This window comes from Rhinolophus sinicus, linkage group LG03 (assembly GCF_036562045.2).
Source record: "Rhinolophus sinicus isolate RSC01 linkage group LG03, ASM3656204v1, whole genome shotgun sequence".
In the NCBI taxonomy this organism is placed as follows: domain Eukaryota; kingdom Metazoa; phylum Chordata; class Mammalia; order Chiroptera; family Rhinolophidae; genus Rhinolophus; species Rhinolophus sinicus.
This window is the reverse complement of record NC_133753.1, coordinates 192,313,064-192,341,011: the sequence shown is the minus strand read 5'-3', so window position 1 is coordinate 192,341,011 and position 27,948 is coordinate 192,313,064. Positions and strand designations below refer to the sequence as shown.

Sequence of the window (27,948 nt, the reverse complement as noted above, 5' to 3'; positions counted from 1 at the left end):
CCAAAAGTTTCTAGGGCCAGAACAGTGCCTGGTGGCTGTTGGGACTCAATAAATAGTTGCTGGATGAAAGAATGAATATATTTAAAACTGATCACCATAAGGCACCATTTCTAAAATAATATTAATACCCATTTTTATTCTACAGAATAATATTGTGCCATCAACTTTAAAAAGCTACTTCCCATTCATTATCTCAACTGAGTCTAACAGATAGCTCATATGTTAGGTAATATAGTATCATTATTTAATCATAAGGAAATGTAAGGGCAAGAGGTTACAGAACTTGCTTAGGTAATATACTGGCAAGTAATAAATGCAAGATGACATTCTGCATGTTCTCCGCAAAAACGGGCTCTGGAACTACCTACAAAGTAGCGAAGATATTGTTTTCCAGGGGTCATGTTCAGGACTCCTGGAGCCACTTCCTTTATCTATTGTTCAGGTGACCCTCAGCGGCTGCTCTTCCATTTGGTCCTGGCTTCCGACTGTAAGAGCAGTTAGTGCCTGCACAGCCTTGGGCTGGCTGTTTTCCTTTTCTCTCCCCTCCTCTCCTCTCCTCTTCTCTTCCCTCTTTGACTTTACTTTATTGAGGCAACGTATACATAAAATTGACCATTTTCACCATTTTTGAAGTGCATAGTTCTGTGGCATTAGTACATTAGCATTTCTGTGCAACCATCAGCACCATCTCTGTCCAGAATTTTTCATGTTTCCAAATGGAAACTCTGGATCCATTAAACACTAACTCCCCATTCCCCACTCCTCCTAGCCCCTGGTTACCAGTATTATAATTTCAGTCTCTAAGTTTTTGACTACTCTGAGTACCTCATGTAATTGGAATCATACAGAATTTGTCCTTTTGTGATTGGCTTAGCATGAGGTCTTCAAGTTTTATCCATGTGGTAGCTTGTGTCAGAATTATCTTCTTCTTTGAGGGTGAGTCATATTCCATTGTGTGTGTATAGACCACGGTTTGTTTATCCATTTGTCTGTCAATGGATGTTTGGGTTGTTTGCGCTTTTTGAGTTTTTTCTTTTAAATAAGAAAAAAAGGAGTTCCACGGGAGATACTGGAAGGAAAGGCGGTAACTTTGGTGAGATGACCAGTGAGATTAGGTGTAACAAATCATCCCACAACTCAGCAGCCAAGACTGCCGTCACCATTTATTATCTCATGGTTTCTTTGCACAGGAATTCAAGACAGAGAATAGCAGGAGAGATTTGTCTCCATTCCACACTGTCTGGGATCAAAGCTAGAAGACCCAAAAGCGTGACTGGCACTGGAGGATTTCCCTGAAAGTGGCTCACAGCTATGGTGGGCACACTGGCCCCTCACGCTGCAGGCCTCTCCCAGGGCTGCACAAGTGCCTTAGGATATGGAACCGGCTTCCCAACCGGTACTGTACTTGTCACACAGGCAGCCCTGACTGAGTGTGGGAGGGGACCACGCAAAGGTGCGACCAGAGTAATATGGAGATTTTTCAGAAATGATTAAGAGTTTAGCATGTTGCTATTGCTTTGAAATATGAAAACATTCAGAAGAAATATAATTCTCGTCATCAATTCATTCAGCAAAGACATTCAAACAGCATACACAGGCAGAGTAAACAGGACAAAAAGCCAGGATTTCCTTTTCATATTCACTGGGACACATGTGAGTACCTTAAGCTAACTGTACATTACTCCTCACTTGTTCAGAGAAGTGATTTCTGCCACACTGTGGATTCTAAGCCAGTGGTTTCCAAACATTTGTCTGAAACCAGATTTGCTTTGTTCACGAGGCCCCTTTGAAGCAACTGAAAAGGCTGTGCTATATTCCAAGGTTATTTCATGTCTGCCTTTCTCAGACATGTGGTTGGAGAAGATCATTTACAAAGGAAAAGGCTGGCCACTCTATGCTGGCACCCCCATGTCTTCTGAAATGGAACTAGTGTTTGAATTCTAAAAACGGAAGCAATCACTGTCTAAGTGTCTAAGCCAATGGGAAGCAGCCTTGCCTGGCCCTGCAGCATCCTTCAGTCAAGAGCAGCTGAGGCCCTCACCTTGCAGGAGGGCTTCTCTGCAAGGTGTCCAGTTAGCACACACAATCAGAGTCTTCCTGGATGGATGGCTTCATCTCTAAAGAGGCCACCAAAACTGGTGGCCCATGGGGCATGTTCTACCATAAAATTTTAAGTGAGGAAACATATTTCATCTCACTCGATGAGCTGTATTTAAGTACGTAAAACATTCTGCATTGCAGGAACTTTCCCCACTGAATTTGCCATTCGATGTCTTCTCTTTCTTCTCCTCCTTCTCTTCCTATTCTTCCTCCTCCTCATTCTCCTACTCTTTTAAAAAAAATCTTTATTACACTTATTGGGGTGACAATGGTTAGTAAAATTACATAGGTTTTAAGTGTACAATTCTGTAAGACATCATCTGTATATTGCATTGTGTGTTCACCACCCAGAGTGAAATCTCCTTATATCACCATATATTTAACCCCCTTTTCCCTCATCTACCACCCATCTCCCGCTTACACTCTGGTAACCTCTATACTGTTGTCTGTCTATGAGTTTGTGCTTGTTTGTTTATGTTGTTTGCTTGTTGCTTTCAGTTTTATATCCCACATATGAGTGAAGTCATATGGTTCTCGACTATTTCTGTCTGACTTATTTCGCTTAGCATGATAATCTCAAGATCCATCCATGTTGTCACAAATGGCACTATTTCATCTTTTCTTATGGTCGAGTAATATTCCATTGTGTATATGTACCACAACTTCTTTATCTAATCATCTATCGACGGACGCTTTGGTTGTTTCCATGTCTTGGCCACCGTGAATAATGCTGCAATGAGCATCAGGGTACATAGGTCTTTACGGATAGACATTTTCAAAATTTTTTGGTAGATACCCAGAAGAGAGATTGCTGATAATTCTGTTCTTAATTTTTTGAAGGTAGTGAGTTATCTCACTTCATTGTTCACAGTCAGTTACAGATGGAACTCCTTCTAGTCTTCTTAATAAGCTCATCTGGACTCTAAAAGACACTTGTTTCAACAATGCAGTTGAGGTAGTTGAACATGACCTTCAATAGATGAAGGAATTTAAATTATTAGACTTCTCAAACTGTAATGTATCATGAGCGATGGGAATTTCAGTTCAAAATGTATTTTTTCTTACTATAAGATGCTAATTTTTGGTCTATAGATGTCAGTCCCTCCAAATTAATGAGCATTATTAGCTGCAAAACGTCCCAAGAAGCAATGGAAATTAATTTCCATTAGTTACAAACTGACAGTCAGCTACCACCTGCCATGTAAGACAACATAAGTTTTGAATGCTCCATTTTTGTCCTCTATTAAATGTTCAAAGTTAGATGGTGAAGAAAAGTGACTTATGACAGCAAGAAAAAATGTTAGAACTGGTTTGTACAAGAAATGACTGAAGGGGATTTCACAATTTTGCGTGTGGTAGAATAAACCAGGGAGGCTCTGAGGATGAGTTCAGTGCGACAAGCTAAACATTAAACAGGCTTTCTATAGTTACAGCAGCGTAAGTTGATGAAGGGGAGGAAGTTGTGATCAAGAACTGGTCAAGTTCTCTGAGAAGCACAGACCACTCGAAGCACCACATGATTTCAAAAGGCTGAGCCTCGCTATGTGGCAGCATGTTATTAATAAATCCATAAACAAACAACGCAAATGAGCTTTTCTGTGTTCTCACAGCTACTGTGACGTATCCATATTTCTATAAGGGAAACAAATCTTGCATTTCTTTAATTTTGTCAATTTATAATTTTAGTCTCTAACATTCTATCAACATAGATTTAAAGAATGGAAATGTTTAGAATGACTTTTTTTTTAAAATGGTAAAACAAAATAAAGCACAGAGGTTGAAAAAGCAGACTGACAGGTAAATAGGGAAGAGGAAAAATCGATACCTTGGTATTGTGTGTCTTTTGTCAAATTAGTCATAGTGAGCTCATGCAAATTTTGTAGGTTTTATGTCTAGATAACTGTGTGCAGAGCTAATAAATAAATAGATTATATATGTATACGAGGTTAGACAATTAAGTTAGCAAACTTTCCACCGAGTAAGTGCATACAAATACATAATCTAAGTATATATACATGTACACATATAATCTAAGTATACATACACACATTATGCATATACAGTCATATAGTCTATGTATTAATAATCTATGACACTTTTCTTGATAAAATCAAATCTAGGGTTGTCACGAGCCCCCTCAAAGAAGACAGTCCTTGAGGACTGACTGACCAAGTGAGCCAATTCTGTCCCCCTGAATCTTCTCAGTGTCCCTTTTACTGGTGAGGGCGTCCATGGACAGGAACGACCTTGGGGAGCAGGGATGCCGCTCTATTTTCACATTGTGAAAAGTTGTCCATTTTCACAATCTTTGGGTTTCAAGAGGGAAGTCAGGGAGGAGGAACACACCGACAGGAAAGAGAGACAGGAGAAGAGAGAAGGGCGGCAATTCTACCCATAGAAATAAAAGTCCTCACACAATGTAAGGCAGAGCTGCTGCTTTCCTCCCTTGGGTCAGCCCTCTCCACGTCTCAGAGTGTACTTTCTTTTACTAATAAAATTCTTGCTATTTATGGCTGCACAAAATTCTGTCTCTGGACTGAATTCATTCCTTCACGAAGATGAAGAATCAAGGTTCAACGTCATTTCCCGGTAATGCTAAGAATCCATTTCTGCTTGGACTGGACGCCCTTCACAGCCCAGGCCCCCATTTCTGCTGCAGTGAGAGTGTGCACCCCAGGGCTGCACAAGGTCATCCTTGGGGTGAGACAGGAGGGCATTTGAATTTCCACTCATTTATTTACCCAGACGATATGAAGGACTGTCTTACTTGCTCTACAGATTGGCATTAGTCCTCTCACTGGGCCCACATTTCAGATGATGGTGTGTCTTTTACCAGAAGCTCCAACATGGTGGGGTTGACATAGGGAAGTGATACCTTTGCCTATTTGGGCACCTCACCTTGGAATCCTTATAGTTGATGCACGTTGATCCTTGGGAACTTTTGGATTATATTATATAGCTTGAAACTAACCCTCATAGGAACAAGATAGTACAAATAATTCAAGCACGTGCAAAGCCAGGAAATGGCCAGACTCACCCATCTATCTAGACCTAGAGCGATGAACACCAGCCTTCTTAGTGATAACATGCTCAGGTCTAACATAGTCAAATGAATTGCTTTTTCTAAAGAAAGGTTTGTATGATTAAAAATGTAAACTGAAATAAAAACTTTTAATTATGTTGTTTTACGTTTACTATACCGTGTTTTCAGTTCTATCGTCAGTATAGATCGTTTTATAGTGTAAATTGTAGCTTAGTACATTAATGCATGTGTAGTTCGTTAAATAGTGTCTCCCCAGAATTCATGTCTATTCAGAAGCTCAGAACGTGACCTTATTTGGAAATAGGTCTTTGCAGATGGAATTAAGATGAGGTCATATTGGATTAGAATGGGTCCTAATACAATGACTGGTGCCCTTCCAGGAAGAGAAGAAAAGACACAGAGACGAAGAGAAAAGGCCAAGTGAAGATGGAGGCACAGGTTGGAGTCATGTAACCATAATCTAAGGAATGACGGAGGCGACCAGGAGCCCAAAGAGGCAGGGAAGAATTCTCACCTAGAACCTTCAGAAGGGATATGGCCCTACATCCACACGTTGACTTTGGACCTACAGAACTGAGAATTTTTGTTGACTTAAGCCACCCAGTTTGTGGTAATTTGTTATGAAAACCTTTGGAAATTAATACACTATGTTTATAATTTATAAATAACAATGTCCACACATGGAGGTGCAAGCTAATGTTTTATTCAGATTGGATGGGTAGAGAGGGACACTGAGAGAAAGTGCCCTCTGTGTGGCCTACATCCTAGCAGAGCCAGGCCTGAGTGTTTCAAACAGGCCCTGCCCCCTCCATTGTCAGCCCTCTTTTCTTTTTTAGCTGTTTTCTCTGCTTAGAAGGCTTTCTCTCTCTCATTTTCTTTCATGTGTAAATATCACCAATTCCTCAAAGTTTGTGCCAACCATTCAATTTCCCCTTAGTATTTCTTTCATCACACCTGTCTTATTTACCCAATGCATTCCAGTCATCTGTGGATATGCCTTTCTCTCTCACACAACTCTGAAGCCTAAAGAATGAAGATATTTTCATGCTGTCATCACACCTACAAAGCCCACCCTAGAATATTCCACAGAAAAGTCACCTAGAACGTACAGGTGGCTCAGACAGACCTGGACGGAAGAGTCCAGAGGAATAAGAGATAACAGGGCCAGCTCTGGTTACGTCTTGATAAAAACCTCGTGGAAGACGTACACGAGTATGCATGCCTTTCAAATTTCCAAGTGACATGGAGAAATAGGTTATAGAAATCATACTGTATGAGAAAATTGGGACCCAGAAAAGATTTCTGTAGTATCCAATAATGGACTCGCCTGACAAGAAGTCAATGCAAAGTTAAAAAAAATAATAATTTAAGATAAGGATAACTGATTCATAGCCTTGCAGAAGTAACATTTGAAAAGACTTGACGTTTTAGTTAATTGCACAGTTAATACTGGTATCAATATTCATAGTTGTTAGACACATGGGATTAGAAGTCAGACTGACTTGGGTTCAATTTCTAGCTCTCCATGCCTCAGTTTTCCCATATGTAAAATGGGTACCATAAAAAATCATATCATAAAGATTGAGGGAGGATTCACCTAAACAATGAATAGAAAAAGTTTAATGCCAAGCATGGAACGTATTACTTAATTGATTTTCATGATCATTGTTATCATTGTCATAAACATTATTCTCATCTTAACTATCAAGAAAACGTACTATAAGCCGTGGTTGCCCAAAGGGAACACTGGTTCTCTTCCTGCACTTCTGGTGATGTGTAAGCACAAGGAGGAAGGAGACTGGCCATGGGAGGACTCCCAGAGGACAGGCCTAGAAATGACAAGTCCTGGAGGGACTGCGGCTGGCATGGGAGCAGGAGGCCTGGGCAGTGGTGTGTGATGCATGGAACAACCGTGTTTAAAGGCTGTCCTTTGAAGAAGGGATGGGTGTTTCTCACGTGATCTCAGAGGTCAGGAACAAGATCAAGGAATGAATTTACAAGAGATGCAGATTTTGTATCAGTATAAATTAGTTTTCAAGGCTTGAGTTATTCAAAGAATTAGTAAAATTCTTCCAGAGATGGTGAGTGGCCCGTTGCTACAGGCATTCAAGCAGAGAATGAATGGCCACTTGTCAGACTGGCTTTTAGCCTAAGTGAATAAATGACTTCCAAGCGCTCTTCATACTCTAAAGGTCTTTAAATTGTGCATGCTTTATTTTCCCCTCTGACATTTCCCAGTTAAATAAACGATTATTGGGCATTTGAAGTGAAAAGCAAAGTCCCCTGATATTCACCACCCAAGAGAACTGGACTACGGAGACTATTATATAACTGTTCCATTGCAAACACTTCAGCCATGGTACTTAAGTTACATAATAATAGTGCTTTAAACTTTAATGAAGATTTCAAAAATAATTTTCAAATCTTTACCTCTTAAAAAGTATTTTTATAGTATGTTTCATTGCTTGAGCATTCAATTCTCTATATGTTACAGGAGTGATTTTTTTTATTGGGTAGGCAAACAATGAAACAAGAGCATTTGGAACACATTCTTACCCTAGGTTTACCTGATGATAAGATATTTACAAGCAGTATTCTTTATTAATATTTAATAAACTATCTGGTAATAAATTTTTTTTAGTGGTATCTTAAAAGGAGCAGATAAAATATAGTAGAAATGCACTAGGTAATTCCTTGAAAGTGCATATTTTTATATTATTGGTCAAAGATCATGTTTGGAACAAAGCATGCTGTACAAATTTGACATCCAACTGAAAGTGCCGTTGCTAATTTGGGTCCAAATTCACCATAAAGATGTGCCATTGTATTTATTTGTCTGTGATGTTGAACAACAAAAATATATATATAGTTTTAATGTAAATTATGCTTACAGTAATTTAGATTCATTAAGTATGTTTGAAAAATTGTTTTGAGAGTGTGTCCATTAAGGATTACAATATCTTGAAAAGGGATCAATCAAACATGATTAAAAGATGCTATTCCTGCTACCACCTACACATTAAGTTATGTCAGTAAGTATCCTAAACTTTTCTTCTTTTGTAGACAAGAACATTTATAGTACCTTTAGCATACTCAGGTATATGAGTATATATATATCCATCTTGCCTCATTTGTCTCTAGTTATCTCACTAATCACATTTTCAAAGTAAGGATGCTATGATTTATCACTCCCAACTTCAGTGGAATGTCTTTCATATAATTTAATTTTAAGACCTATATTTGACCTATATATTTAAAAACAACCGTTTATAAAACTCAGTATTTGGGATAGCATCAAAATATATTAGTCACAACAATTCTTAAGAGATTCACATTTTATGGAAGATAACATGCAATTAACAAATAAAAACTTCTCAGCAAATGTGGTTGTAAAATTATATATATATATACATATATATATATATATATATATATATATATATATATATAAACATTTTCAAAGTGATGGCTGACTTAAAAAAGGAAATTAGACTTTTACTGTCTCTTGTATAAAAGGTTTCTGTGCATTCTTTGTTGGAGTACACAATGAAGGAAATTAAAAGGGAAAAGACCCAAGTTTTGCAACAATCTATACTACTGAACCAAGCAAGCGAGAAATATCCAACCCTTCAGAACCAATCCTTTCGTTTTCATGGCTTAGAGGAATTAGGAGCTAACAGGAAGTCTTCAGTTTCAAGTCTAATAACTGAATGGAGGTTATTTGATTTCAAATTCTTACTTTAAAATGCACAGTTTGCTTGAAAACTTCTCAATTAATAATAACTAAGACTCTTTAATAAAGAAAAGATGCTTGTCTGCAAAAAGAGGGATAAGACAGCTATTAGAAAATAAATGAAAAATAAAACAAAGCCCACACATTCATAAGCAATTATCGGAGAGACTAGGCCTAGTGATGTGCACTGTTTCCTTCATGCTTCCCAGCTCCTACCCACAGGCGCCCCGTACTACCATCCTCTGAAAAATTGTAAGAGATGTGAGTATATTCTTTCCTTTTCCTTATTGTTTTTTTAAGGAAACAAAAACGTTCACACCAGTATGTGCTGCAGTGTCCTAAGAAGTGTGGACGTTAGCCTGTGTACCTACCTGTTGGCAGTGTGATCTTCAATAAGTCATTTAACACTCCAATTGTCCATTTATCTAAGGCACAGCATACGGGGATATCAGCTTCCTCCCACAAAGGAGAATTGCAAGTACATGAAATATGTCAGTAAAAGTGCTTTGAGAAGTGCGCTATGAAGATGTGTGTAATAGTAAAGCGGCTTACATGGCTGGTATTTAATGGTGATTAAAATTTTAAGACAGTCCCTCTAAAAACATATGTATGAAAGCTGAAAGAAGTCTAAAGACTGAAAAAGTTGACATTGTAAGCCATAACGCCAAAGTAAACATATCTGAAGCCTAGGGGTTAAACATATTAGTTCTAGTAATAGTCACTAGGGGAGAATCAAAATTCATTATTGGAAGGAAGATGGAAAAATCTTGATATAAAAGAATTAGAAAAATTGGGCTTGAATGTTAGATTTGGGATGTCTCTCAAATAAATCTGAACACTTTCACAGAGTCCTTTATTTTATAAAGAAAATTCTATAAGCAGAGCCTTATTGTGTTTTATACTCCATCCATTTTGCATGATGCCAGGCTATCTATTATTCCCTTTAAAATGAAGGCACAGCTGGCCACTTCTGGCCCTAGATCTGGTTCTGTTTGTTTTGCTTGTGTAGCTGAGCTTAGAATGCTGGTACAATTTCTTTCCTCAGAATTAACACATATTTAAGGCCAACGCCTAGCATTTTTGAAAATAACACAGTGAATCTGTAATTCATATAATTCTAATCTGCATATAAATTTTACACATACAAAGATTAGTGGCCAACATTCTCTGATTCATTCTAGCATTTTATATTGGTGTTTCTCTTTTTTGGTTTATAGTATGCTCTCAATAAATATAAGTGACATAATCCATAACTTGAAAAGCTGAGAGCTGTGACTATATACTAGAGGAAGAAAAAAGGCTATAAAAGTGACAGTAATACGAAATGGAAAGGATATGCCACTTAGTGAAATAAAATGCATTTAATACACAGTAGAAAATAAAGAGGCTTATCTATAGCTAGAGAAACATAAATTTGGTTTCTTATTAAGCCAAATTCCCCTAATATGAAAATTTAAAACCTTTCCACTGGAGATAAAACACTTATCCTCAGTTTAAATATGCAATGTTAAATAAAGCAATGCCGATTCAATTATATATTTTTCTTTTTAGGATTTCTTAAGAGTTTACTGTTATTCTATTTCTATAAGTTTTCAGTAGCACGTCAAGAAAAATTACTGACAAATAGAGAGTGTTGAGGTGTTATTTGAAGAACATTCTACGTATCTATACATGTGAAGAACACTTAAGGATTTGGGGTGGGTTTAGGACCGAGACTACAGAAATGGCTGTTGAGATGGAAAACCTGGATAAGCAGGACACTGAACAATGTGAATGTAAGCATACTTCTCATTTCTAGTAGCTAATAGTGAGCATTTATTACAATTCACATTTACAATGGCGGTTCTACCTGATAAGAGTATTTAACATGGACCCTCCAAGGCGGGTTGAATTGTGCTAAAGGAATCTCAACGAATACCATAAAATGGTCCCAATCTGCCTTTATGTTTGTAGAAGTGATTTCTTCTTTTAAAACAATCTATGCAAACCCCTCAATGCAGTACTCATGTGCTCTATCAGAGCAAATTCCTGGAAACGAATTTCAAGTACCAGAGTCAAGTCACATGCCCTGCTACAAAGAAATCTGACATATCTATGGTATTCACAGATGCACATATATCTCTCTATATGGGACTCCATCAGCATAAATCACATAACTATGAATAAAACATCATTTCACTCTATAGGAATTCAACTCCGACATCAGAAGTAGAGCGTCACTAAATCCGTTGTCCTTGTTCAAAAAAGAAAGCCCAAAAGAAACACATCTCAATACTAACAATTGCTTCACTGCATTATATTCAAGTTTTTATCATTGCTCAAACAATTTTAACCTCGTGTTTATTTTCAGACACAGAAACATGAAGAGAATATGGATTTTCTGAATGTCAATGTTTAGTACAACCTGTCAGGCGTGCCACGTTACACTCTGGTAAACAGAAACATACATGGCGACAAAGCCTGCTTCTACGGAGACAAGAAAACGCCTAGTCCACAACAGTGGAAGTCAGATGAGATCATCCCCAATCGTCAGTGTCCTCTGCATTAAACAGAGCTGTTCTAGATCTTATCAAATAGCTGAAACGCCAAGCACCTACCGATGTTCCGATCAAAAGATCATCTGTATTATTTGCTGTTGAACCACACAACACAGTAGGGATCCATGACAAACACTCATACTCCAAATCAGACACAAAGGGATAAAACCCAACCAAAGTCAATCCTTTCATACTCAGCCCATAACACGAATGCAATAAAGCAATGCAGGAAAAAAATAACATCATACCAATGTCTGCTTAGAAAACCTCTTCAGACATGTAGGAAAAGGTTTGTACCCACCTGGGGTCTTTCTGAATGCTGTCAATGGACGGGGATCTGGCCAGGGTGCCTTCGGGCGGGAGGGTAGGGCCGGACTTGCTGTATGGAGACTCAACCGAGGGACAATACTGCAGCTGGCGGTAGGGGTCCGCGTAGTTGGAGGAAGGGCCTGCGGCGAAGCTGGCTCTCTGGAAGGGGGCCGCGGCGGTGTTCTGGGGGCCATGCTGGCTGCCTGCTCGCTGCAAGGGGACGGAGTCGACACCAGGGGAAGATGGGGCTAGGACAGGAAAGGAGGGACAAAGCGAAAAATTGAGGACCTACTCACTGAAATGGTTAACCAAGTCTAGGCGGGGGTGGGGGTGGGGGGGCGCGGGGACGAATTACACACATAAAAAATAAAACAAAACAAAACAAGGGTTGGAAAGAATAAAAAAATTACTGGCCATATCTGAACAAATACAGTCCATGTTATCTAGTACAATGATAATTGGCATGCAATTTCAGAAATAAACTTTTCGGCCAGGGGGTAAAATGCATCTGATTTATGATTTACCAACATCCGAGAGAAAGTTTGTTATTCTGAAATGTAAACTGTGTGAAACTAAAACCCAGAAGCTATACAGGGTGTATTTTACAGGGAATCACAGACAGGTAACTGTTGTTCACGCTGAGAAAATTCAGAAAATGTATATTCACGTGATGTTACATGAAGTTTATTACTTTGTTCAAACAAATTGAGTAATGTAGTTAATTTCCTGCATAAAAAGAATAAGTGAGAGGGACTACATATATGGGGGTGCAGTACCGCTCCAGTCCCTGTGGACCTACTCCCTGAAATTTTCACGTGCCTCTTTTGATAAAAGCTGTCATAGTAACAAATGAATCTGGTGAAGGGTAGGTGTGCAGGAGAAAGGGAAGAGCAACCCAACTGGAACAGACAAACTAAGGGGCTGACTTGGCTTTTCCAGAGTATTTTACACCAGTTACTAAAGTTAGCGGGATTATTTCCAAACTGAACTTCAGTCTTTTGTTTCCTGGCCTAGGTTTATTTTCTTTTTTATTTTTTTAGTTCGTTCATGTCATTATATTTGAGATTTTCCTGGATCTCAATAATAGTTGTTGCCTAAGGTGTAGCTGACCTATATGATGAAAATAGCATCTTTCATATTAATAGCATGTGACCAGTTATTAATTGCTGCAACAATTTTCAGCCAGGATCAATTTTAGATGGGATATTTGCTTCCTGGCATTGCAGATCAGAATACATCCAAAATACAGCAATACAGCCAGGGTCTAGTGTCTGGAATGCCCATTTAGATTCGGGGAGCGCTATATGGTCATACGTTCCAGTTATAAATCACCCCCCACAACTTAGACTTCCTGAGTGCTTCTTGGTGGGTGATGCTAGAGCTTCTTTTATCCTGTCTTATATTAAGGGACATATGCCAAACCAAGCACGAAAGAAATTGTCACATTGAGAAAACAACTGTTACAAAAAGTTAAGGAAATTATGTTGAAATGACAAAACAACAACAACAACAAAAAACAAAAAACCACTGCAAAGTGAAACTAGAGGAATATATTCTAATACTGAGAACTGGTTTTAAATTAAGCGTTTAGTGCTTTTCATTTCCAATAAACTTTTAATACTTAATTTTTATAATAACCCAAATTAGGAAAACAGACACCATGACATGATGAAAACTAGAAAAATATTTCAGAAAATCTTTCTAAATTGTGTATATTCCCAGAGGAGCCGTGTTATGAAATGACGAGGCTTGTTCTAATGGATTAAGTTTCCAAACGATCAAATTAGACCAAAAAACATTAAATTCACAACCAGAAAAGCTCTCTTATGTCTTTATGCAATTTCTGGAAGATTTATACTTTCTTGAAAACATTATAAACATGTTTATTTAAAATTCATGCTTTAAACATATATGAACCATGTGTTTTATATTATGGTGACAGGGGTTTCAAATTTAGGCCAGGCATAGCCTTGCTCTTGAAAAAAGAAATGCACAGAGGTAAACAAAATTTCATTTTCTAGAAGAGTTGTGATGAGCTAGCCAGCAAATCGAGGGCAAAAGGGAAAAACTAAGTACACCTGACATTTTTTTCATAAATGCATTTTTTTTTCATCCAGGAAATTAAATATCTAGCTTTAAGCTTACTGAAAATGGTTACTAATATCAGAAAATCCTTTTCTATGCCAAATTACTCACTACTAATACAATAAATACAATGATTAACAGGAAGGGCGGCAAAATGGCACAGATGAGGAAATAGTGTTGAAATCTAAAGAAACATATTTGTTAAAAAAAAATATCTATATATATATATAGATATATAGATATATCTATATATATAGATAGATATATAGATATATAGATATGGTGAGCAACCTGACTAGCCACCCCAACAAAACTCTCAAAGAGAATATAATGAGAGGAATCTAAGAAAAACACTCCCAGTAAATAACAGAAAAAAAATTATGAAGACTGTAAGGCAGATTGTGTCAAAATATGAAACTAAGGTGTGAAATGTGGTTAAGCAGAAAGAGCAAGGCGTGTCAGAACATGAGGAGGAAGAAAAGGGGGAAGGAAGTTTATGAATATTATGAGGCTCATATTTGTATTTTACTTTGGCCTTTTGGGGGGAAATACCATGGCATTTATGCAGAGCGTGGCTTCTGATGTTAGAAAATCGGGCTCACTTTTGGTCACTTCTTGGTGTTGGACAAGTTTACTGAGCTCTCGAAGCTCTAGTTTCCTGACTACAAAGTGAACAACATGGCCTCTTGGGACTGTTGTTAGCTTTAAGCAAAGGGAAAATATTAAATACCCCCTGGCCGAAAAGTTTATTTCTGAAATTGCATGCTAATTATCATTGTACTAGATAACATGGACTGTATTTGTTCAGATATGGCCATTAATTTTTTTATTCTTTCAATATTTAGAAAATGTTAAGCAAATGAGCTATTATAATTATTACCATTAACAAAGCTGAAATCAGCTGATACTAGAAAAGAGGACAGTATATATCACAATGGGGTGAAAGCCTTTCCCACTGGGTATCAGACTTTATACTCTTGTGTGAACTCATAGTTCCTCCGACAACCTAATAAGAGAGCAAACTCCTTAGTCTCGCTTTATAGATGGGAAACTGAGGCACAGAGAGATTATATAATATCCTCGAGTTTGCGCAGCATCTAGGAGAGAAGGAATTCAAACCCTTGCTCTCTGTTTCCAGAGTTTATGCTTATAACTACCGCCTGTAAACTGGATTGGGTTTAAAACTTCAAAGATCCCTATTACTGAATTACATAACATGGTGAAAAAAGTCAGAAAAATGATGAGAGTCTAAAAGTGAGGGAAATGTCTACTTAAGTTATAGAGAAGAAATGGGTTTATAATAGGACTTAATGATCTGACTATTATATTGACAAATATTATTACAAATTGGTGTGTTAACTAATTTATACCATTCCTCATTAAACTGAATATATTAAGATATGCAGAAAAACTACACAAAAAATTTATGCAAAAAACCTTCATTTCTATGAACATCAAAGAACGGAAATACACATATTTATCTTAATATTATTTTAAAGTATATTGAGTCTTAGTGTAATCAGTCATATCAGTATATTAAAAAAACAGAGGTTGGGCTATGAAATCTAAGATGAATAAACAACTTTTAAAAAGATCATATTAAAAAATCAAAATCACATGAGTGGCAGTTGTCAAATGGCCCTTCAGAAGTATCATTCCTGACTCTATAGGTTAAATGTTTTTTAGGTCACAATAAATAGGTAGCTGATGAGCATTTCAAAATATACAATCAGAATTCAAATTGGTACTTCCAAATTGAAGTAAATTAAAGACTGATCAATGCAATGAAATAATGTACAATACCAATCCAAATGGGGAGAAAAATATACTACATTAAAGACTAAGTTATATGTTCGAATAGAAGAAAATGTGTGAGACTCTAACAGACCTCAAACTAACCATGAGTAAAGTAGCAAACGTAATGCATTGTATTTTTAAGCAAGATGTAAAAAAATGACTCCAACACGTAAAGATTAAATTCTCTCTTTTCACCCTGCCTGTGAAGACTCTGGTGGGGCTTATGCAAACCATGGCCTTCCATTTATATGAGTAAGTGGATGCTGGGCACACTAGTAAGATTTCTTCCTTTTAATATAGTATTTTCCTGGATTCCTGTCCTGTCATACATTTTCTCTTAGTTGAGTTTTAGAGCTCAGTTGGCCAAATCACCTGCCTTGTAGGATTACTCTACTCAGTTGAACCTGCTTGTGGCAAACATTTGAAGTGGAAGGTGCTTCATCAGCTCTGTAAACACTCCTCTGTTCGTCGGCTCTGCAAACAGCAACTTCTCTCCTCTATAAGCTCTCAGAACTCAATGAATCATAATGCGGGTCTCTTTGGGGACATTTTAGAAGTAGCCTCTTCAGCAGTGGACTTGATACTTCACCCTATGTCTATGCCGTTCATGAAATTATCTGTTTTCTGTAGAGCTACACAAATAAAGCGCGTGTAAAGGGGGAAAAAACACATGTGCTATGCGTTATATTTGGAAGAGGGGAATGGGGATCCTTTTTAATAAAATATTCTATAGGTACTTTGATGGTGCTAGATCATTACATGCATCATTTATTGACTACGGAAAAAAAGGAGAACAGAATAAAATACAAGACTCTGGCACATGAAGAAACTTAGGGAGGATATACAGTAGGGTTCAACAAAAAGAAGAAAAAAGTTGTTTTGTATTATTTAGCTTTGCTTTTAGGTGTATTTGTATATACAGAAATATGAAATAAGAAAACATTTACATATGTTACAAAAGTATAAATGAAGCATGCCATAAGCTGAGTAAATAACATGAATTCCCTTTGCAAGCTCAGAAAACAAAGATGGCTTAGGTGACAACGGGTCCAAGGGCATGGCCTCCACATTCTTTGAGAGAGTCCAACTCTATTAACTTTAGGAATGAGGAACATTTAGCACCCAACTCCTGTATTTCCAACAGTACTATTATTTAGAACTGAATTGTAAAGGTCTTCCAATTTTCTGCCTTCTGCAAGGCTGATCCATGCTAAACTCAATGGAAAATCATTCAAGGGTAAATCTAACATAATCTTTTATCATTATATATTATCTTTGTGGAGAGAGGCATTTAATGCAGAATTTTTAGTAGTAATCAGGTCATTACGATTGGAGGTGACGTTCATGTTTCTGAATTTGACCACGGAACTGTTCTACTTGCAAACACTGTCCTTCTTTGTTTGTAATTAGGCTTGTTATTTACACCATTTGAGGTGAGCTGATGTCGGTAGCCATGTGGAAACTCTTGGTTTGAAGATGATATTTATCACTGGGTTCATGAAAAATTTCCAATTGGGTAATAATATGTCCCTGACTTTTTTGATAAAAGGGGTAAAAATTTTAACTAAGAATTTATGGAGAATCTAATTTGACTTTCTCTAATGGGAAGCAATGATATTTACACTTTGAAGTAACAGCATTTCATAAGTAATAGAATGCTAATATTCCACATTTTGGTGGGATCAAATAATGATTTTAATTGAAAATATTATTTACATATTATTGAAGAATAATAATAAAATGTCATGCCTATGAAGCTCCTTTGGAATCCTCCTGTGACATTACCAAGCACTGGCTATCACTGCGGAGGATTAAGGGTTTTTTTAAATACTTTCTTCACATGTGCAATATTTTCACCAGATTTTCTTTTTATGTTGCAGTACTTGTCAACCTCATAAAGATATTTAGCATGTTTTCTCCTTGCAACGTATCTACGATAATTCTCTCTTTATTACAAGCTGACACTTTCATCACAGAAAGCTTGTTTTCTCCACTCACTTAGAATCACATTTATCCAAAAGGAAATTCACGTGTCTATCATCGTAGCAGATGTTGGCCATTTTCACTAGTTTAAAAAGATGTGTTTGGGGGGTTGTCAGAGTCAAGTGTTCATGTTAATCAAATGACTCTTAAGTTGATAGTCATTGATGTGTTTTGAGTTTGAAATAAAAATCTGTGTTATTCAGTTTCTGCCTAATAGACTTTACCATAAGCAAATTCACGAGGCTCACGCATTCCTCGTCTGGCTGTATTCATTTCATTGCATAATCTCTGGTTTTGACAAGTCTAAACCCAGATGAAAGGTACATTTTATTCAAACAGACACCCTAGTTAAAAGTGCCTCTTTACATTTTCACTGTGCAAGATACAGCCTCAGAGGTTAGGCTGATCATCCTATAAAAGCAAGTGGGGACACTCACGTCACCCTCCGATTCACCGGCCTGCTTTTTCTGAGGCTGTTCACACAATTCTGTCTCTCTTCCTGGGGAGACGGTATTAAGGGAATCCAGTGTGTTCTGTCTCCCTCTCTCCCAGCTTACTGGCCCCACAAGAAAGGGGTGGCTGTCACGTCTGGTAGAGGATGCTCTCTGGGAAGCCCTGTTGACCAGGGACCAGTGCTGACTCTGGTTTTTACCTGAATCAGGTGAATTTTACCTTCTCTGAGGCTGCCAGATCTCCAGGGCTATGATGCGGGCTGGCTACTGTCTCCAGCCTGCATGTGGGCAGACACTCGACTTTCTCTCTGACTCCCTATTACCATGTTTCCCAGAAAATAAGACCTAGCCGGGCCATCAGCTCTAATGCGTCTTTTGGAGCAAAAATTAATATAAGACTTGGTATTATATTATATTATACCCGGTATATTATATTATATTATATTATATTATATTATATTATATTATATTATATTATATTATATTATAATTAAAATAAGACTGGGTCTCATATTAATTTTTGCTCCAAAAGATGCATTAGAGCTGATGGTCTGGCTAGGTCTTATTTTCGGGCAAACACGGTAAGAGCACCTCTGGGCCCAGGGAAGGGAGAGGGCCGTCTTCAGAGCCCACTCCCTTTTGTTGGGCCTGGGTTGGGAAGAGCTCTGCATTTCTTGTCTTGTAGTGGCTGGGGGGCCTGAGCCCAAAGTGTCAGAGTTAGGTTGTCTTCAATTTTGTCAGAAATATTCATTTAGCTCTAAGATATTGCCTTTCACTACCAGTTCCTTTGCATGTTTATGACTTTCTGTGATACGAAACTGAACATGCTCGTGGACAAGAACAGATTTAAGCTTCTCTGGATCTGCCAGTGCATCTGGCACTCAGAGTGTCTTCAACAGATATTAGTTGGTTAACAGGATACAGGAAACTATGGAGTGCTACAGATAAAAACAAATGTGTATTTATTTTGTTTTTACATTTTTACAAAAGTACAGTCATACAACCGAGATGACTGTTAAGAGCCCATGTTCCAGGGTAAGACTGCCTGAGTGTGAAGGCATAAAGTTTGGCTCCATACAACCTGTGTGACCTTAGGCAAATTACTCAACATCTCTGTGCCTCAGGATTCTGACCTGTAAAGTGAGCATCATAACAGTACCTACATCACAGGGTGGTTCCGGGATTCATAGCATACTCGAAGCATTTAGAACAGTGCCTCCAAGTTGCAATGTGCTACACACTTTTTGTCATCCGGTCTTGCTTGCTTGATACGATGGCACCATGTAGTAATTCCCTAATTGTTTAGGCAAGTCCACTTGTTTTCATTCCCAAGTGCTACCTCCTTGAAGAGGGATGACTGGCCTTCAATTCCCCTGCCTGCCTCCCTCTCTCTGAAGTCTTACCTGGAAATGCTTTAGGCATGAAACTGAAGGAACTCCAGACAGTGAACTGTTACCTAACAGGGCACAGATAAGCCTGGTCGCTCAAGCCACTCAGCCACCAGTCTGAGCCCAAAGCCAGTGGCCCCTGAATACTTCCAGTCTAACGGGCCTCATTAGAACATGTCCTCTTTTGCTAAGGAGGCAGGGTATTTGCTCTGGCCCTGGAAGCCTGTTCAAGGTCTTTGCCAGTGGTCTCCAGTGTGGGGTGTGCAATACAGCAGGGGTGAAAATGTCTCCTTGGATATGGGAAAGCCATCTTACAATGTTTCTTTATATCAACTTTTAATCTTGACTTGTTACTGGATATATTTTACTAATGTATAATATATATATATATATAATTTATAAGTAAAAGACATATCCACATTAAGGTATTTTCTCAGATACATGGGTTCTGACTGAGAAAGTTCCTGGAGTTGCAGGGTTGGCTGGGAAAGTGTAAGGATTTCAAATGAAATTAATTAAGTGTAGAAATAGGGAGTAACCTGGGTAGGTGGTGCAGGGAAGAGAGCCTGTGGCTTTATGCTTAGGAGCTGGAAAGAGGTGGCTTCTTCCCACCTGTCACCCAAAGAGGCCATCCATGCACTTCTGGAAATTTCCATAGTGTTGCATAAATCAGCAAATTTCCTCAAAAGTGCCTCAAGTTCCAAGGTGCAGGCTGCAATGGGGTCTAGGACATCTGGGTGTCACACCCTTAGCAGATCTCTGCCACGGCAGAGATTTTTATTACTGGGAAAAGCCCAGGCAAACAGGTTTCCCCTTTCGAAAGGGCACTTTTAAGTGTCTCTTTGGAGGACACTGCTGCCTTCCCTCCTAGGAGGCAACACAGAAAAACACCGCTTCACCCATTCAGCATGGTTCTCCACTGATGGCTTAGAGCAGGGGTCCACCAACTTTCTCTAAAGGGTGAGAAAGTGGATATTCTCAGCTGTGCCGACCATCTGGTATCTGTCACAACTACTCAACTCGGCCACTGTAATGGGAAAGTAGCCACAGATGAGTGGGTGCGGCTGTATTCCAGTAACTTTATTTACAGACACTGAAATTTGGGTTCCTATAATTTTTACATATCACAAAATAGTATCTATCTTTTGATCATAAATCATTTAAAAATGTAATAATCATTCTTAGCTCACTAGTGCTACTGAAACAGGTGGCTAGCTAGATTTGGCCCATGAGCCACCGTGAGCCAACCCCTGGCTTAGAGAAAACTCTCCAGTTTTGTTTTTTTTTTGAAAAGTGTGAATGCCTTCTGTCTCAATCTGACATAGGTGAAGGAAGTTTTTTTTTATTGTAGCTCATTTTTCATTAACCTGCCAGAAGTTTATTAACAAGATAATTCTAAGAGCATATGAATGTGGAACAGAATCAACAGAATCCCTTTTGTTGTCAGGTTTTAGTCAAATTAGATATTGAACGTTGCTGAGGTTGTTATCTTTGTCTTTTACAAGGGATGCGTGGAAATAAAATTACCTTGGTTAATAATATGCAACAAACTAAATGTTAAAATAGCCCAACCACAGACAGGCGGGGGATCTAAGTAAGGTACTAAATGTGAGAAATTCTGACAGAAGAATAAATGGGTATTCTTTTCCATCTAAGCCAAATACCAAATATATATTATTAGCATTGGATGGCATTTACGATGTCAAAAATAAAATAAAGAGTATTTTGGGCCTCTTTCCCTATGATGCAGTGAATATTGAAATGCAAATATCAATAATCAACTATAAAAGCAACTTAGCTGGCCTGGACTTCCAAACGTGTAATTTAGTATCATAATGCCATTTAACAAAATTGCTACGCGCTACTTCCTGGTAACTAGAAGTTACAACAGTCTGAAGGTGCAAAGCCCTGTGTGCCAAGTCCTAGACCAATCAGAAAGGAACGAGCGAGCACCACTGTCTGCAAATCAGCTACATAATATTTTCTAAGTTTACTTAGCAATGTGACACTTTATAAGTGCAATTCTCAACATTTTCTTAATTATATTGATTTTGTAGTTAAGGTAAGTGTTCTCCAGCACATTTAATCATGACATTTGACCAGTTATTTTGCAAATGGCTACATGTTCTGGCAAAACACTTGTCTTTTTCATGCGGCCTATGGTGATGTTCAATCCAAATTTTTTATTTAATCCAGGAGAGCTACATAGTTGATTGAATCATATACAATGGCCAATATCCTTTAAATAATAATTTTATATGATTCAACCTAACAGTGGGTATGAAATAATACACAAAATATGCCACATTTTTAGTAAGTATGTTTCTTCTCCAAGCTTGCCAAATAAGTTATATAGCATTAAAAAACACTTATCAGAATTGGGCATATGCCTTTTATGTCCTATATAATGACTGTGCTTTCTCAGAGTACTTATATTCATAAAATACATTACTAACATTGTCCAAAATAGTAGTGCCTCCTTCAATTTGCCGGATTGACAAAGTAAATTTACAACCCCCATGGTACTTCTTTCATTTACAATATACTCAGGGAGCTAGCTGGAGTCAGATTTGGTTTCTGTCATCATCACAGACATTAATGATAGAAGCGGGTCTTAATGCTTGTGGGGGGAGAGGACACGGACACACACACACACACACACACACACAAACACACACTCTCCTTTTACAATGGAGCATAGGGAAGTTCCCCACCATAGCCACCCACCTCGGACAGGCCACCGAGCGGGGTCCTGAATACACACCTGTGCTCGTGCGGTAGGTGCCGGTGTGTGCTGGCGGCAGAGGGTCCCCCTGACTCTGGCTGAGACTCCTCATGGGGGGCTTCTGATAGACGCGGTCTTCATAGATGGGGTCTATGTGGTGCTCGGGGGACTGCAGGGCCCGCAGCTCCGGGCCCAGGTGGCCGTGCTGGCTGCTGTACGAGGCCCGGGACCCGGCTGGAATAGAGGAACAGGAGACATAAGGCCCGACCAACACTCACACAGAACTTGTTTTACCAATGATGTACTCGATATATATATATATATATATACATTTTTGACAGAAATGTTGAAAGCTGCAGAAAATACAATAAATAACATGAACTGGCAGCAATACGTCAAGTTAATCAGCTTATCAGCATCACCCAGATGCCTTGATTTGCTCCCAAAGCTGAGCTCCCTGAGGATGATAATGATTCTGAGATCAATCCACGCAGAACAGGGCCAGCCAAACACCGTTTCTCTCAGCCTAATGAATGTCCCTGGCTTCCTCACAAAAGGGACCACGCACACAGTCAAACCTAAACACCTGCTATTATCCCGCAGTTCTTGCACCTTCAGTTTTACAACAGAAATGATGAAAGTGACGAGCAAATGAACAAACCACAACGATGAGCCATCCTGATGTCATTCCTGAAAAGTGAACCGGAGTTTGTTCCCATCAGCAGTTTTTCCCTGGACAATGAATGAACCAACACGTTCAGACTTAAAACAGCCTAAGTCTCCGAGGGAAGCAGGTTCTACAGAAAAGGGTTTTCGAGTTATATTTTCCCTTACTTTTACCCTCCAAATCGAAGCATCAGCATTTAGTCTACCTTCCTGTGAAGAAGGCACAAATGCTGGTGAATAATTGATGTAATTGGTAAATTGAGGCTACACATCACTTGCCTTGTGGTCCTTGTAAATTATGTGTCATTTCGTTGCACTTTATAGAAAGAGGTGTGGCTTTGAAGCAATGCTGTGGACCAGGAAACCTCAGCACATGGGGAAATAATATTTTATGAGTGTAAGAGGTTGAGCTGACACAAGGAAAGGAACCTGTTGGTTGAGAGCTAATATTTCGTTGGAGTCAGAAGTGCCAGAGGAATCACCTCCACTGAGGCAGAGGACAGGTAAGGCCAAGGCCAATGAAGGGCAGGGAGGACCAAGGAGGGAAGGTTACCTAACAATGGTGAGTACAGAACACGACAGAACAAACGGGGCTGAGCTGATTTTAGGAAAGACCCTTCAGCTAAGTCGCCAACACTGATACCCACGTGCCATGCTGGGATTTGACTGTCAGCTGCCTTTGAACAGCCCCTGTTCGGGCTTCTCCATCCCAGCCTGAAGCAACAGGGTGCTGGGAGCCCTCGACTTTGGTGGGTCTGTGGACAGCTTTTCCTGTGCTGCTCATCCAAGGCCGTCCCTGGTGGCCACGTTTAAAGCCCAGATCCTCAAAGCACAATGATTAGGTTCTTTCTTCAGGATCATCTAACCACTAAAGGATTTTAATATTCTTGTCTAGTATATTTGAGACAATGTCATTCAAAAGCGTTGAGATTGCCAACAGATATATGTCTTACTATTTTACACAGGCTGCTTTCAATGTAAATGAACAGAAAACAGGGGATTTTTGAATGACTGGAACAGTGCTGAGAAATCTCTGAATTTGTTAAGAAAAAAATCATGGGATGTTTTGAGGAATGAACAGGCCAGGCAAGTTCTTTACCTTTTCTTTTGCTCGTCATTAAATCAACCCTGATTTAGATAGCACTGAGATGCATGATAGGTCCAAAATAACTGTTTTGCATAATTGGGTTCATTGCATCTGATTTATCACATGCCAACATCACACTGAATATTATTTCATGCTCAGAATTTCCAGGAACATATTTTAAATATGATATTCCTTGAGTTCCTGCCATCAATTCTTCCTACTTCTGGAGGCTTTGATGATATTGCTAAGGACTGACAAATGTAAAAGAAAACCGTCATTACAATCGATGCTGAACAATGTGGGGGTTAGGGGCGCTGACCCCCACAGAGCTGAAAATTCTTGTGTAACGTTTGTCTCCCCCAAAACTTAACTACCAATCACTTACTGTTGATCGGAAGCCTTACCAATAGCATAAACAGTCAATTAACACATTTTATATGCTACATGTATGATATATGGTATTCTTACAATAAAGTAAGCTAGAGAAAAGAAAATGTGATTAACAAAATCATGAGAGAAAATGCATTTACAGTACTGTAATACCATAAGTTTATGTCGCCCACTTACAAGATGAAACACATCTGTGTGTAAGTGTGTATCTAAATGTGGTATAGTGAAATAAAAGTTACCCATTGCTGGTAGATTTAGAATGGTAACTGTATCACCAATCCTTGATTCTAAGCCTCTAAAAACATCTAATGATGAGTAATGAAAGAACCTACGGCTCTTTTAGTGGTGACATGATCTGAAGGCGTGTGTGAAAAGCCTCTTATTTTAAACACTTACTGGGCATTAAGGCATCTTTATTAGAATGCCATGAATCAGATGTTAATGACCGATGGTCCTAGGCAAGGGGCAAGAATCTTACTTAAGGTCTATCTCTGTGGATATCAGACTTTCTAGGTGCTGGTATTAAGAAAAAATACAATTAGTAAAGATTTGAATAGTACACTACACTTTTTTATTATCATGTTCTTGATAAACCTGTGTTTATCAAGCTCACCATGTTTTCTTGTGGACACATTTGTGCAAAACACGTTTGCACAGTTGAGCCCTATGCAAGGCGCTGAATAAGATAAGGCTTTTTAAAAGGAGCATTGTTTATACTGCTTTTTACCCATTAGATCAAGTTTCAATTGCTCACAGGTGGGCACAGTTAATTGGCAAAAGAAACTGAACTACCATGTTTCCCCGAAAATAAGACCGAGTCTTAAACCGTATTTCCCCAAAAATAAGACTGGGTTTTATATTAATTTTTGCTCAAAAAGATGCATTAGGACGTATTTTCAGGGTATGTCTTATTTTTTCATATACAACAATCTACATTTATTCAAATACAGTCACATCATCTTCTTTGGAACATCGTCATAATGTACTAAATGCGTCCGTCTGGCTGACGATCTCAACTGGGGCTTATGTTCGGGGTAGGTCTTATTTTCGGGGAAACATGGAATGAAAAAGAAGAGAGGCAAGGAATCCGAGGTTAAGAGTACAAGTTCTGGAATTCATGCCTTTTACCACTTGTGCTCAAGAAAGAACCTGTCAGAACCATACTAACAAGATCCATTTTATTTTGGGCCATTTGAAGAAACAATTCTCACACAACCTCTTCTGGGAATACGCTCCAAAATTTCATAAGGTGGTGTACACATATGCTGATTCAAAGAACAAAATGCTGGAGAAACTGACTTGGTCCAAAATGCCACAGATGTCCAGGACAGTTATGTTGATGGAGTCTCTCCTTGACCAAGCTAAGGGTGCAGAACTGCAGTGGCAAAGTGCAATGGAAACATGGACGGGCCAACGAGAAGAAGGAAAGCAGACCCCCCAGCCCAGCCTGACTGCAGCAAAGGTTTCCCCACCATTGCAGACAGAGGTTATGTAATATCTGTGTCTGTATGGCGTTTTATGACCATTTTCCACAACAGTGCTTACATCATCCGACACCAACATGGCAATGTTGTCACATGGTTTTACTTTTCCTACCTCTTCTCTTCACAAAACAAAGTTTGGTCTACTGAGCTCAGGAACTGGCAATTTTCACCTGTAAGGTGATTCTGAAATCAATGGGTTTGAAGACTCACGTCTGAAACATGAATGCTTGGCTTACAGTCTAAGAGAGGTTGTGACTCAGGAGGGCCACAGGTTACTGTAATAGCCCCATGGGTCCTCTGTGCCGGCCACGCCTCCTGCAGGCCCAGGAGCCCTAGAGGACGGGGAGAACCTGCAAACTGATGTACTAGAGGGCCCGAGACAGTTGCTGTGCGAGAGCTACCATTTGTCATAAGACCCCAGTCACCTGCTCACTACTGCTAGGGCTAATTCGGATGGATGCTCAGATGGCTCAGAACCCAAGCCACTCCTGGACACTCAGCTGTGGCACTGGTGGTGGGAGGAGAGAGGAAAGGGTTCAGTGCTGTGGCAGAGAGGGAGCTATGGGCTCCAGGGGCTCAGAGGCGTGGGCACACTGGACCCCTGGAGAGTGGGGGGGCACTAGACCTGGGACGTCCCCTGCTTCTTACTTCTGCACCACCATTTACATGAGCAACTCCTATGTAGGAGCTAGAGGGCATGTCTCACCATCAAATTCTGCACACGAACAGTGGCTTGACGAGTGTAGGTGTACAATGCTCAACAGCTTGAAGGCAAAAGAAATAGCATATAAAGTAGGAATTCTACTGCTGTTTCTTGAGTCAATTTTGCCTACACAATCTGCAATAAGAACACAGGATTTGGGCCTCAGATATGTGTCTCACCAGGTGGGTGAATCAGGCAAGTCACTGAAGCTCTCTGAGCCCTTGTTTCCTCGTGCAGAAATACAGACAACAACACGTGCATCCGTACAGCAGGAAATTGTGGGAGGGGAGAGTGATCACGTACGAAAGTGCTCTCCCACTGCTGAAACAACTTAAGGCAGGTATTCGCATGTCAATCAATCTTAGGATCAAGGAGTTATGTCATCTCATGAAAATACGTCTTATGGTTAGAACAAAACAAATGCCTGTTAACATAAACTACCAAAATATCAAAAACAACTTAGAGATTTAATTTTGAAATATTGTAAATGGCAAAATTTTTGATAATTTTGTAAAATATTACAAAATGTAAATCTTACAGTTTTCTTTTCTTAAAAAGAAAATAGCATTGCTTGGTAATGGATAATTGGAAAGCACGCAGGAATGAATGAAGTCCAAAAGGGACAGAAACATTACAATGACGAAGAAAAGGTAGAACCCTTTTTAGAAAGGGATATGGCATAAATTAAACCTGCAAAATGAAGACAGCAAACATTTGCTAATCCGGTAGGAAGCCAGACTGCAGGGAGTTGTGACATGGACAATGACGATGAAGCTGAGAGGGCTACAGCATCCCTCCCTGCCTTGCGTGTCTCGTCCCCACACATTTTCACTGGGTCAGAGAATCCAACAGGTGATAAGCAACATTTATCATTTTTCATCCGACCAGCAGCATGAACCATTTATCGTTTGTAGACTGTTCTGTAAATAAATGCCCACATGTCAGATCTTACATGTATCATTTGTATGTACTAGTTAATCCATATTGATCAATATATTCATTCATTCAACACATATTTATGGAGTGTCTGGGCAAGTTCTACAAGTTGAGGACACTGTGGTGCTTATGACAGGCCGGGTCCCTGGCCTTGGAAACAAGCCAGTCATCACAATCCGGCAGCAACAGAGATAAAGGCACTGCAGGAACATAAAGTAGTACCTATTTCATCCATATTGTGTTTTAAAAGAAATGTCAGTTAGTATATGAACTCTTTGTGAATTCATAATATAATTGATTGCAAGAACCAAACAGTTATTTTCTGTGAAACTCAAAATTTGACAATCACAGTAACTACATTTTTTATCAAAAGGATCTGAAATATTCAGTGGAAGATCACACATAGACTCATAAGAATTGCACGACTGAAGATTCAGCTCAGATATGTGTATGTATTATTTGACTTTTCATTCCTTAGAATATGATTAATTCTCAGATCTCTGTTTATTCTCCAAAGAATCATCTGGGGG

At 38.9% G+C, this 27,948-nt stretch overlaps 1 protein-coding gene across 3 annotated transcripts in view; it reads right to left on the bottom strand.

Annotated features, from left to right (window-relative positions):
* CTNND2 (catenin delta 2) overlaps positions 1-27,948 on the bottom strand; it is an 826,448-nt gene that overhangs the window by 318,613 nt on the left and 479,887 nt on the right. For all 3 annotated transcript variants that reach the window (XM_074329072.1, XM_074329071.1, XM_074329073.1), the window contains 2 exons: positions 22,192-22,386; positions 11,715-11,970 (listed from right to left, as the gene is read on the bottom strand). In XM_074329072.1, coding sequence (XP_074185173.1) covers positions 11,715-11,970; positions 22,192-22,386 — 451 coding nt within the window. The remainder of the gene's footprint in view (positions 1-11,714; positions 11,971-22,191; positions 22,387-27,948) is intronic.